Genomic DNA, 14,448 nt, shown 5'->3' on the forward strand with positions numbered 1-14,448 from the left:
ATAAGCCTGGCAAATAAAGCAGAAGGCAGATAGATAGATAATTGAGTCAAGTGAGCAGTAGGCACAGTAAGTAAAGTGTGTGAATCATGGTGATTTATAGCGTGTATTATAAAAGTTAAGTGTATTACCAAGTTTGTATCGAGAAAGAATAAACTAGTCTTAATTAAGAAAGGACTTGTATCGCTGAAGTTTCTCGGAAAGAATTTCTACAGGAAATTAACAAACAAGCAGATATGCAACAGTATGTACTTGCAATGTGATAAGTTCAGTAATTGTTAATGAATTTAATTTATAGCTGGTAGGTGTAAATGTACATAAATGTGTACGCAAACTTGTCTACGTAGGTTTATAGTAAATACATACTCCCAAATGTCTGCTAGACGTAGTAATTTTGAGATCAAGAAGTGATAACTTAAGATTACTAGTTTAATCAACAGTAAACTTTATACTGGAATGTTTAAGAGCAGGAACATGTTAAACTGTTTTTGAAATATCTTAATAACAACTACATTTACAGGATACAAGTTAAACCTATTAAACAAGAAACCAATACCTCTTCAGCAATGAGCAGGATTTTACGAAAGTATATATTAAAAACTTAAAAAAAAGGGTGCTTTTTGTTATTACTGTCATGGCCGGACTCTAGTTTCTCCTCCTGTTATGTCGTTACACGCAATTCTTTTACCAAACTTGATACATAAAAGATGTATAACTTAAATTCATTTATTTATTTTCTGTGAGATAATAATATACAAACAAAATAGCCTTAAAATATTGTGATAGAAAATCCACCCATCCTCAGACAAAATGTTTCCCACCTGAATTGGGAGTTATAAATGACAAACTGCAAAATTTGGTTTTAAAAGGCAGGCTGTTTGCAAATATACTATTGTGATATGGTATTTTTTTGTTCTGTTTAATCACCATAGTGACCTTATTTTACAGTTCACCACTATAAGAAACCTAGTCTTGTTTTTACTTCCCTCTGAAACTGGTATAACTTGGCGACAAGTGTTGAATTGAATGATGGATCGAAGATATTTCAAAGGTATTATACTAGATCCTGATGTCAAATGATATTCTATGATCTTTAAGTTTTTGTATAGCAGGACCAATACTTAATTGTTGAAGTGACTTTATCATTACTGGAAGTAAAAATTGTTTGAATTTAAAAAGAAAAAGAAACACCATGAAACTGCAGATAGTAAAAGTTTATTACTACTAACAAAACAACAAGATGAATGTGAAAAGAAAATCTCCAAATTTATATGCACAGAACTAAATACAAGTAACATATCAAAATATTCAGTTAAGAAACTCGGTTATTACGGGATGTGTAAAACAAGTGGGATCAAGAAATCCACACTGTCAGGAGATTCATTAATCAATAGGAAAACTGAATGAACACAAACTCTAGAGTGCTAAACAATTAACAGTCAGTTTCATGATGGAAAAGGTGTAACAGTGATGAAGGTGTGATTAAACAACCTATTCAAACATATGTAGTGAAAATTTGGCTGTAGTAATAACTACACTAAAAGCAAACACGAAATTATCAGGCTATGTTTCTAAGGAAGCACAAGTCTGAATGTATGTTAGTGGTTTGGCTCTTATAACAACAATGTCAGAAGTAGACTGTGGTAAATTTATCATGCTATGTTTCTAAGGAAACACAAGTCTGAATGTATGTTAGTGGTTTGGGTCTTATAACAACAATGTCAGAAGCAGACTGTGGTAAAGTTATCAGGCTATGTTTCTAAGGAAGCACAAGTCTGAATGTATGTTAGTGGTTTGGCTCTTATAACAACAATGTTAGAAGTAGACTTAGGCAAGCAATTTTGGTGGTAATTGGAAATTGAACCCAATCGTTTCGAATCACCAAAGATGAGAAACCCTAATTTTGGTTAGTTTATTTTTGTGACAATTGGAATTTCGATTAATCAGTTGTTAGAAAATTTGAAAACACTAATTTTAATTTATTGATTTAATCATTTTGTAAAATCTGTTAGTATAGGTGGTGTTAGTCAGTGTAATCACTGCTCATAGGTGCTCAAATGTACTGATTAATTAAATCTCTCGGCTCTATTTCTGCAGAGGCAAAAGTCCTAAAATGTACGTGTAAGCCTGGATGTCCATGTATTCCACACACACAAAAATAAATACATACATGTATATATATTTAAAAATAAAGTAACAACAAAATTAACACTATAATTAATTAACAGAGTATTAGTTTTTCTAACATTAACTAATTATTAATACTTCAATATAATTCAACAAAATTAAAACCACTTCAAATTTAATGCTCTTATGTTAGCATTAGCTAATACTAATAAGTTTTCTTGTTGTTTGAACATCAAACTAAAAATCACAAATTATTCTTTTCTATCTACAGCACATGTGAGAACACTCCCACATTTACAATATTATTTTAACACATCCCACACAACGTTGTTTACGTTAACAGCATACATTGGAATTAGACTAAGAACTTGACAAACTTTATCAACAATCCTAGGGGTAAAATGTTAAAAATACATATCACAACACTTGAAGTTTGGTTTCCTATCAATTTCATACAAAGCTACACAAGGGCTATCTGCACTTGCCATCACCACCCACTGCCAACTCTTGGGCTACTGTTTTACCAATGAATAGTGGGATTGACTGTCACATTATAACACCCTCACAGATGAAAGGATGAGCATGTTTGGTGGGACTGGGATTCAAACCTGCAAATTGCGAGTTGAGAGCCCTAACCACCTGGCCATTCCAGGCATCAAACACACAGTGGTTATTTTATTAATTGTGAACTACTAAATCAATGTATGATTAATATGATTTCAACCCTCTTGATTTCTGTGAACAGCTATCTGTGTGATGATATATCAATAATCAAGTAATTCGGCAGGGAAATCAGACTTATTTGATAACCCAAATATCACAGTTAAAACTCTCCGATAGCCTGTCTCCTCAATAATCCTCCAAACTACATACCTTGTATACCAAGTTCTCATGGTAACTGACCACTTGATGATCTAGCTTGATAACAGTTAAACAGATTGGTCAAAGAAACACATTACTAGACTGTGGAATAGAGCTGGGTGATTAGTGTTAATCTATTAATTGTCAGGCTCACTAATCATTTACACTCAACTAATCTTTGTTTAATTAGACAGACATATTCAGTTACAACAATATAAGATTAAGTTGCTTTTTTAATCCTAAACTGTTGTACATGAAAATGTATCATGTAATCAATGTTGTATTAAACATGCAGAAAATATGATTAATACTGTTCCACAAGTTTCTTCCTAAAACAGATTATTAATAACACATACATGCCCCTAACTAGTGGGATTACTGTTAAGTACAGGTCAGCATAAGTTATGTACGCTTAGTTCAGGGAATTGAGTCTAAGATCTTATAGGAAGACAACTATAACGAGTGGCAGTGAACATAAAAAAACACAACTACATCTAGGCAATGAATACTTTAGGTGAGTTATCACCGTACAAAATGACAGCAAACTTACCAGTACATGTCACTTTACTTGTTAGAGGTAGAGGAAAATAACATCATCATGGGTATAAATTATTTTGTACACAATATTCCAGTGTAAAGTGAGCCAAAAAAAAGGTATTTTGAATTTGCAAAATGTTACATTGACACTTATCTTTGTTAGCTATCGCACTAATTGACTGAAACAACATGAGAAATCATAAGGGCAACATTTCAATTATTTGAAGGGTTAGAATAATCAAACACTAATTTCAATTAGTTGATTATTTCTGTGACAATTATCATAATTTTATGACATACTAATCAATGTAGCTAATCACTCGGCGTACTGATTATATAAATCCCATTAATCATTACAGAGTAAACAACTGTCCAAGAAACAAACGAAAACAATGTATTAAGATTTTGTGTTTGTACATGTAATATGGAAAATCTGAATCACACCACAGAATAAGTTTCATTCAAAACTTAAAATCAGTAAAATCACATAAGTATACATTCACACAGAGCTATGGGAAAACTTTTTCCACTAAATTTGTTTAACTTAATTATATTAACCTACTGGCTGCTAGTGCAGAGAAACGGATACAATAATAATCACCTTCCTCCAAATTTAGACTGTACGTAACGTAAATATGCACAATTCAAAACCAGTTCCTAGATGACCTGGTCACTCTTAATTATTCAATGTAAGATTTCATTCTTGAGATCGAGGAGATGGCCCAATTACACTGAGGTCTCGTTCACTCCACTTAAACGTGCTCTCACCCGTTCAAGCTTGGTTCTGAGTATCGCCAGACCATAGGGGCTAGTTCTATGACAACTGTTTTTATAAAACATATTACTAGACATCAGAAACTTGTTTTCACAAGTTATGAGCTGCAGTTACTACCTTAATTGGCTTTACAAAATAGTCATGAAAAAGCTTACCAACCAGTATTGATTATAGTTATTCTTAAAGTTCATGTCACCTCATGTATCTGTAGTTAGTGTCTCCCATAGCATCATAATCAGATATAGAGCAAAGCCTCATTTACTTACAGTGTTAAATATGTGTTAATACACTAACCTGTACTGTGATGCCATCTGACTTGCATTTCAATTTGTTAATTAAATCTGTCAACACTTTCAAATTTACATACATGTTTAATAAATTAGTCACTAACTTCAGATGCATGACAAACAATAACTTAACTTTTATTCAGAGTTTCATTCCTTAAAGTATCTGATCCATAACACTCTCCCAAAAGGAAATCAAACTTCTTCTTGTTCAGAAGAATGTAAGAAGGAGCATAATGATGACCATTTTCTGGTTGAAATACTCGATGACCAACGAAAGACATATCCAGTGACATTCCTCTCTTGATAAACATCTCCAAAGCAAGCGAGTTATTATCTTTTAATAAGCTATTGGCCACATGAACACCTATTGGTTTGTTTGGACACTTTTGGTCAGCCAAAGCTTTTCCAAGATCAAGTGGCCGGAGACACCATCGGCAACTCCAACCAGCAGGTGCCTTTAAAGATCCAACTTTCCAGTAGTTTACCTTCCCAAAGTTGCTCTCAAATTTTGCTAGGTGTTGTGACTGTTTCCATGTGCTTTCTTGCAAATCATTTACATTGTAATCACAAAGAGAACTGAAAAATGCAAAGGAACATGCAATTAACATAATGTTATTGCTGTTATTATTGTAACTAGACAGAGGTTCCTTTAATGCAAAATTATACATTACGGACCTCAAGTGAAAGCCAACTGGCTCTGAAAAGCCATCATAGAGCTTAAAAAATAGAAGCACGTCACCTGAGGGAATGTCTGACATTTTAGAAAAGACAAACATGTCATCAGGCCGAAAGTCTGTTAACATCTGGATGCCATTTCTCCACATGTCCACCTGTGCTGTATGCTCCCATTCATGATCTTCCACAGCTTCAAACTTCTGCAAACTAATATCACCAATAGAAACATAAATTATTTTATGTTGGAATTCCTTAAGGAAGCCCTGTTGCAGTTTAGATAACAGGGGTAAAGATGTTTCATCTCTCGTGGTAGAACAATTCTGTTCTGCCACAAGGAAAGCATCCACTGAATTATTCAGCTCATTTATCCGTATCTCCAAAAGATCAAAGTCCATTGTAAAGACAACACCATTGATTAATCTCCTAGGTCGACCCCTCCTCTTGATCCAAACCCCTGGTTTGTTTCCATTCATTAGGAACTCTGAGCTCCAAACAGCCTGTGGAAGACCACAGTCTAAACCATACCAACCAGTCAGGCAAATGCAGCTATGCTGTTTTTGAGAGCTGGCTAGATCCAGTCCTCTGACAAAACACCAAACATCTTTAGCCACTTCAGCATAGAAGGAGTTCATGTCTTCTTGATAGGTCAGTGGTATGTGAAAGAGACCTGACTGATGAAAACCCTGAAACGCGTATTCACGAACAGGCCTAGTGGGCTCGCGATCAGAAAAGACCGAAGATGAAATGACCTTCTCCCCGCGATACAAGTACCATACCAAAACTCCTTGAAGCAAAGCAAGCAGAAATAACATTTTCTTCATGGATCCTTTCGTAAAGTAGTAACAGCAGTTCTGAAAATGAAATAAGATAATGAAACTTAGTACAACTTGGGAAACTAGAAAACACCGATATTATTATGACATAGTGTGAACTAGATGCAAGTAAAAATCAAAGTTATTACTTAAGATTAAACACATGCCCTCCTCCATCAGTTGGTGTCTCGCGGAGGAAGGGATTTGTTCCAGCATGTAGCTTATGTTATGAAACTTGTAGGATGCATATACTTAAGAAAATGTTTAGTTTTTGAAATTAAAACTTCTGTTGCTATCTCTATGTTTTGAAGAACCTATAGAATATGTGATCCACCAACATTGGAACAAAAAAAACTCAAAAACATTTGATCTGTTCTGAAAGAATTATGGTACTGCACAAATTTACATTAAATTATCTTAAGTATCTGGTCAAGTTTACACCAAAAATAGTAATACGTACCAGTTTGGATGTTGTATCAAAATCAGTTTTTGTGGTGGTTATAGAAAAAATATAAAAATTATATGATGATAATCATTACAATTGGATTTGAAGACAAAAATTGTTTAGGGATTTTAGAATGGTGGAGTCACGAATTTGAGGCTTAAAATGTTAATAATAAAGGTACAAGGTTCTGAACATTAAAAATGATAAACATTATTTACATACATTTGCTATGCAAATCTTAAAAGCCTTCTGTTGGAAAAATAACATATTATTACAATAATATTGATAATTTTGTAGCTGGTCACTACTGACTTGACCTTTTGCTCGGTACTAGAGCTTAACAACTACACAGTATTAAATTAAATGCTTGTTGAAGTTTTTGATATGCAAATTAAATATTATGTCTAACAAACTACAAAAATACTAATTACTCATGTTTTATATATATATATATATATTCAATGTAAAAAATAACACTTGTACATTAGATGGTACATAAAATAAATACGAAGTTTCTGAGATAAATAATGTTTCTAAATCCACCCTTCTACATCTTTGTAAAACAAATATATGGAACACCCAGACTGGTAACAGTTGTTTTTACCACATCACTTATCAAACTTCATGACATATTTGAATGCACTATCAATAGGTTAGAAACTTGCTAGATGGAAGTCTTAAACAATAAAAAAATGAATTAAACATTAGAAACCGATACATCTCATAACTGTGATAAATGTGCTGTTTACATGATTTTTATCACAAATGATAAATATAACCGAATATATTGTTTGTAGCAAATGGTAAACACTGAATGTCTAGAGAATATTAGAAATAGAAACCTAAAGGCACAGTAATACATGCTGCTTACCTGATTAGAAATACCAAGTTTTCTTTGTGTTAACATTGTACTAAACTCTAGGTAGGCATCTATTCATAGGTTAATGTGACAGTGGTGATCAGGCTCTTTTTTAATTCATTCATTTTTGATATACAACATTCAAGCATAAATCAACTTGGATGTAATTTCAGTTTATACACATCCTTGTACATCTTTATTTTCTTGCCTGTAAATAAAATAATAAATTTAACAACAACCTCGATCTAAAATGTTTACAAATAGTGATATTTGTAATGCTGGAAATAATTTTATATAGTTTTACAAGTAGGGCTGATATATATAAAAAAAAACATAAAATAAGGGTTAGAAAATTCCTTTCACAAAACCAAGTGATCCTTTATTCATTTTTTTAAGAGTTGTACAAAAAGTTATTATTTTACACAATCATCTCAGCACATAAGCTTCACCATCTTTCTCCTAGTTTAACATTTAAAACTTCCTCAATATCTAATGAACACTTGAAATTTACTGCATGAAAAAATTTTTTTTTTTTTCATATTGTATGGTATGCCCATGATGACTCACCAAGTTTTGTGTATAATATGTTAAAATAATTAAAAGTTCCAAGCCAGAATGGAATACACGACTTGGTCTAATTGTAACAAGGGAAATAATATATATTCCAGAGTGGTATCAATGTAGTAAAAACATCAAATGAATACTTTCATTCAAGAGTATGACACCAATGTTACCCATTACTTACTGTTGCTCTCTTCAATGTTAAACTTATGTATAGCAATAGTAGTTAGTACTACCATTCATACATACCAATTCACAAACCGTGAAATTTTGATTACAAAAGAATTTTTTTAATTAAAGCAAAAAAACAATGTTACCCCACAACACAATTAATAATAATAATTTGTATACTCAAATGGACATATTACTATTACTTTAGTATTTTATTAAGATAACTGGGATTCATTCACTCAGTCTGACAGAATCGGGTAATATCAATAGGCCTACTTTTACTGGTTATGTTTAGGCTTAGTAATTATTACAATTTATCAAGTACTTTAACTCTTATGTTTAATTCTATAAATAAGTAATATTACTGTTAGAGCATGAAAAAGTTTTGTCAAATTGCACAACATAAAATTTATGCCCAAGTGATTACAAGTTACAATGAGAATCATTTGTCGATCGTAACTTAATTTTAATTCAAGTAAAAACCGGTAAAGCGTCAAGCCTAACTTTGAATAGTAATAAAATTTCTGTACTGTTTCTAAATTATACGAAGTGTTAGATGTTAAATTGTACATCATCATCACTACATGTTGTTACGAGTCGGTGTATAATATAGTGAAGAAAAACGGCAACTTACCTAAATCATACAATAAAACTAACATACATTATTACACAAATATTCGGCTTACTGTTAATCATTCATCTGTATATAACTACTCGATATTAATGATGTTACATTTCTCACACTAAGATAGAAATATTCTACAACTCAATTTGTTACACTAATATTTTCTTGAGAGTTCTGGAAAACACGACACTTAGTCATTACAACTCTGTCCACTAAACACCACCAGCGCCCTTTGCGAACAAACACGTTTCCCCAAAACAGCGGTTTAATGTTTTTGAGTATAATAAAAACGCTCGAAAGTTGCCCAACTATTTTAGTACCTAATATTATTCTTTTGATTGATTGTTTGTAATAATAGAATTGAAGTTTTACTAAAGTATGTAAAATCCATACGATTTTAATTTCAATCTTTCCAATGGAATGATTGGTCTTTGGAATTTATTGCGTTTATATGCGGTAGTTTCAGTAAATTTGAGATAAGGTTTCATAAATATTTAAACGTTAACAGTTGTCTTCGAGTTTTTATATAGCTTAGTTTATAGAGTGGGACAGTCTAGACCGACTACAGGACCCAACTATTATTGTCCTTAATTTTTATGTTACATGCAATGTTATTTTCGAAATATAATCAACATTACGAGTACACTTAACAGAGGACACTGCAGCCACGAATCATTTATTATAATAAATAAACTTAGTGTTCCGAAAATTGTTAAATCTCGAAGTCTAAGTTCAAGAGAGGTCCAGTTCAATCTACACATTTCGGAGAATAGTGACTACAAAGCACGTTCACACCGACAGTGTATTTAACAAACTTATCGATACTTTAATCAAAATCTATCTGTACCAGTGTCATGATATAAAGACTGTTTAATGTAGGCATTATTAATTAATTATTTTGCGAGTTAATGTTTCACGATTGTTTATTTTTTGTTTTTAAATAATAGAATAAAAGTAGACGATTATTGGAAGTCGTGTTTATAATTCATTGGTGTTGAGGCTATCGAACGTCGCGTGCAATACATTGACGTAGAGAAAAAAAAAAGATATTTCTAAAAAGCCAGACGACTAAGTGATAAAGATATAAATAGTGTGAGACGAGCGAAAACAGCAGACAGGCAATAACAAAAGAGAGTAACGTTATTGGTAAGGAAGAGTTCGGTGTGAAGTTAACTATCACAGAAGTAATAGACCTAACGTTTAATATGTTAGAGTAAGATTAACAGTAGAAAAGGAGATAAGAAAAAACAATTATTCCGTCAAAACGTGGTTCTGAGGTAATTGAATCAGCCTGAGTTCACTTTGACAAAAGGAACAGAGGATATTTAGAAGACCAAACGATTACAGTGAGTCACGCCACAATTGTAAGTGAATCACACACACAGAATACTAGTGCGATAGTAATATAGAAGATAGTTCGGCTTGTCAACTAAAATTCTAAAATAACTGAATAGGCCTAAGTGGACTTTTGACAAGAAGAGAACTATATATATGCGTGTAATGCCTATAATCTCTCTAATGTGAAGAATTTGTTGTACATACGTTTAACTTGTTTCGAATATATATATATATATATCTGTATATTATTTTGAAAACAAGTGAAGTGCGTGCTGTTCATTTATCATCAACAGGTCAGACACCTACTGTAGAAGAATCCCAAGCCCAACAATAACACAGTATATATTTATAGCATTAAGAAGTATAAGTAAAAGCCTTTTATTTTTAAAACTGGAAATATATCTTAAATTCTGACAAAAATATTACGTTCGGGATCCGCTCTTCCCGGAAGTTCTGCACCATTGTTACCTGCTGTGTGTAAAATAGCCGAACTTCTTACAACCGAGTTCATAAGCGCAAGAAAAATCTTTGGTTCAAGCTGAAACGTGTACAGGTGAGTTTTGCTAATTTTCTAAATCACAAGCTCTGTATGTTTACAAAACCGCCTATGTCACTATTCGGTTAATAAAAGTGAGTTGGTTTCTAGTTTTAGTATTTTTCCATTTCAAGTAGTATTTATTTATAATAGCATATATATATATATACAACAAAATAACATAGAAATTACAACTATTTTACACTACCACGAAGTCCTGGGGATCCAAATACGTTAAAGTTTAAACTATTTGACAAATGTAATTTGTCCAAATAGCACAGTCCTTTCTTTCCTCCTACACAGTTGGTGTTAGACTTTCCAGATAGCACTGTGAATCATTGTAGGAAACTCTTGCAGAATTGAAGGAGGAGGAGAGTACATTACTGCACATAAAAAGCACGCTACATTTCGCTTGAGGTTCAGTATCACAAGGTTGCTACAGGTACTTGCTGCTTGATATCCGAGTAAAAAGACTGGACAACGTATGTTCCACCATCAATAAAACTTTACAGGGATGAACTTAATACATTAAGAAAACGGCCCGGCATGGCCAGGGCGCTCGACTCGTAATCTGAGGGTCGCGGGTTCGAATCCCCGTCCCACCAAACATGCTCGCCCTTTTAGCCGTGGGGGCGTTATAAGGTGACGGCCAATCAAACTATTCATTGGATAAAACAGTAAGTAGCCCAAGAGTTTGCAGCGAGTGGTGATGAATAGCTGCCTTCCCTCTCGTTTTACACTGCTAAATTAGGGACGGCTAGCGCAGACAGCCCTCGTGTAGCTTTGCACGAAATTCAAAAACAAAAACTGTACTTCGTGGTGAAATCCAGCTGGGGAAAGCACTAACATTAGCACAAAAAAAAAAAAACAAACACGAACGTCTGGCAGCACTTGCAGCTGATATGAACAAAGCTAGATACAAAGTATTCTGTCTAACCTCTAGCCTATGTACACAAGTTTACTACTATCAAGAAACACGATAGTGTTTTGTGCGTTATTAACAGGAGTGATAGTTTAGCAATTTTCCACTATCTTTAAATCGGATTATGGTAATCCAAACTATTACATATTTCCAGCGAATGTGCTCTACAACAATATCAAATTTTAAGTCAATCCATTAAGAAATAAATATACGAAATATATAATTAAATTTTTTTCCTATTTGTTTCTTCGCACCGAAAGTTCAGAAACTTTATTTGATAAAAAAAACATACTTTTACGATTTTTTTCAAGTGTGGTACACTGATAGACCTTTACGACCTACAATTAGATGTCAAATTCGGTCGAAATATAAGCCACAAGTGCGAAGTTATTCAACAAAAGCCGCTCAAAATTTTCAAAAAATTTTGCAGACGCAAAAAGTCACGTGAGATATCGATCCGAAATTTCTACCACAGCTTGACCTAAAATTAAAACGTTTTTAGTTTTGGTCATTTGGATTAAAAGACTGATTTAGTGCAGCAAATCTGTATGGTTGAAAGCACATGCAGATTGGTTAGGCCAAGCAAACTATCATACATTAGCAGTTTCTAGCTCAAGTTTCCAATAAAATCATACGAGCAGACGGTTATTATTCATTTTTTTGTTGCCAACTTTTAAGCACAAATTTACTAAATTTTATGAAATTCTCGTAAATAAAGGAATTAGCGTAAATTATGAACCTCGGTACGGCTGAATCGAGTGCATGTGGGTGATGACAAGAAACTGTTAATCTAGATTCCATGGTGTTACTATAAAGGAAGCTATTAACACTGTTTTATTAAGGAAACTACCACCATATATTTTAAAGAATCTGGTTGATTCTATATAGTATAGGTATGTTCCAAATAGTAGGGTAGGTATCCTAAGGCTTAATGTTGGAATGTATTGACAAAAAAATTGTGATATCTAATTAAGAACAACTTAGGTGTGGGAAAAAAAATAGGATTGTGCGACTTAAAGGAATGAAATCAAAACTGTTAGCTACACTTATAGCATTGATAGCAAATATTCAATCATTAGTTACCTAGGCCTCGTTTTTTGTATTGCCCACCATCATGTCCCATGTCTGGTTAACCTATCTATTAAACCAAAATAATGAATATCACTAAATTACATTTCCAAAGAGCAAAGCAACATTCTATTTTATAACAGCGTCACCTCGGAGCAATATTTTACATTAGGCAAAAAAAAAACAGTTATATTCAATTTACTCGTTTCAAATCAAACACGTACTTACCATGATCTGCGACCCGTTAAACTTTGTATAATTATATGATTTTAAACTGGGTATCATTTCATGGTTGGTAGTCCATACGAGTGTAAAATAATTATATCGAAGCCTAATCAGAAAGTATCGTACTTAAATCCAATCCTCAAATAAGTTTTTCTTTCATATTGAGCATTTTATATTTTCGTTTATTTACATCAAGTACAAAGATCTAAAAGTTATGATCTTATTTGTAAAATGTATAACAAACCGCAATATTCCACGAGATAAAAATGCTATAGATATTATAGTTAATTTACATTTTTGTGCAACTTTTATACTATTGGGAGCCCCCTGTCAGTGTCTTCCTACTTCTGAGGTTCAAGGGCTATAGGTTCTCCATTCCTCCCCTGCCTGCACCAATTTTCTTAATTGCAGTTTCTAATGTTTAACCCCATTTTCTAATTTCATCGAACCAGAAAGCTCTCTGAACACCTTCCAATCTTTCTTCCTTCTATTTTACCCATCAGTCTCTGCCAACCTTTCTTACCAAAGCAGCGCACCTTCTGTTTCCTACGTACAACCGACACTTGTTGTTACATGTTTCATTACTTCAGTGGCTTTTCTATCCACTTAACTGGACTTCACCAGTGGTCTACAGTGTTACTTTAAATGTTTCCCAATGTCATTTTCTTCCAGCAGAAAGGGTCAACGTTTCAATCCGTAGGGTAGGACTGACCAAACACAACTTTTTTTTTTTTTAATGAATCTTTATGACATTCCTTCTGAGAAATTCTTTGAGAATAAAGAATGTTATTTTTACCATACCTATCCACCACACTCTTTTTCCACACTTGCAATCAATACCAATATTTGCCCAGAAAAAAAAGACTCCTATACTCATTCCATTATTTTAACTTCTGCTTTGATGCATATTATGGGAGATTTCCCAGATTCTCGAGGAACCATCGTCTTCATTTTGTTGATATTTAATATTTGAGTCCAACCAATAGTCATGGTCCCAAAAATAATTTGAAGTTTTGAAACTGTTGCCCACATGGACCCTCACTGAATTGCTACAGTTAAATACAACGAGAACTCTTGCCTTGAAGCTGATTACCTGGTACTTTTAAAAGTGGCCAATTGATGAACAATAATTAATAAAAGATAAACACTTTTCATTCTCAGAAGATCATTTCCTTCAAACACACCCTGGCAAGTACTATATTTATGTTAAAATTTATCCATCTACAATTTTCTTTAACCAGTTTTATGCACTAGGTACTACATTTGTAAATGAAAATAAATTACATTATGTTCTTACTTAAAATACATAGTGTATATGTATTAATTAGCCAATGTCCTAACAAAACTTTAAACAATGCTTTGACAAAATCAACTAAGAGATTACATACCATAACAACCCTTTATTGAGGCAAAGAACAACGTGATTTACAACCCCATTATTTCAAAGCATACATAAAAATTAAAGTCAAAAGAAAAAATATTAAGAAAAATTTTTTTTTTGTATTTTACTATTTTTTTTTCCATTTTTGTGTATATAAATATACGTATATATATATTTATGTAATTTATGCCATCTACTTTTGGTGTTCACGTGGGTATTTTTTCCATACTTTTACTGTATTTTTTTT

General features: G+C 32.8%; 1 protein-coding gene across 1 annotated transcript; it reads right to left on the reverse strand.

Annotated features, from left to right (window-relative positions):
- Positions 1-2,736: 2,736 nt before the first annotated feature.
- On the reverse strand, positions 2,737-8,941 carry LOC106462642 (beta-1,4-mannosyl-glycoprotein 4-beta-N-acetylglucosaminyltransferase-like). Its single transcript, XM_013922586.2, has 3 exons — positions 8,794-8,941; positions 7,388-7,583; positions 2,737-6,110 (listed from the first exon to the last, which is right to left on the reverse strand). Exons 2-3 carry the CDS (start codon positions 7,421-7,423, stop codon positions 4,713-4,715), a joined length of 1,434 nt encoding a protein of 477 aa, XP_013778040.1. The 5' UTR covers positions 7,424-7,583; positions 8,794-8,941; the 3' UTR covers positions 2,737-4,712.
- Positions 8,942-14,448: the final 5,507 nt, after the last annotated feature.

This window comes from Limulus polyphemus, unplaced genomic scaffold (assembly GCF_000517525.1).
Source record: "Limulus polyphemus unplaced genomic scaffold, Limulus_polyphemus-2.1.2 Scaffold1216, whole genome shotgun sequence".
Lineage (NCBI taxonomy): Eukaryota > Metazoa > Arthropoda > Merostomata > Xiphosura > Limulidae > Limulus > Limulus polyphemus.

Coding starts and splice junctions, on each gene's coding strand:
- LOC106462642 (XM_013922586.2), bottom strand. CDS start 7,423: ATGTTAACACAAAGAAAACTTGGTATTTCTAATCAG. Junction 6,111..7,387: donor AACTTGGTATTTCTAATCAG/GTAAGCAGCATG, acceptor TTTCATTTTCAG/AACTGCTGTTACTACTTTAC.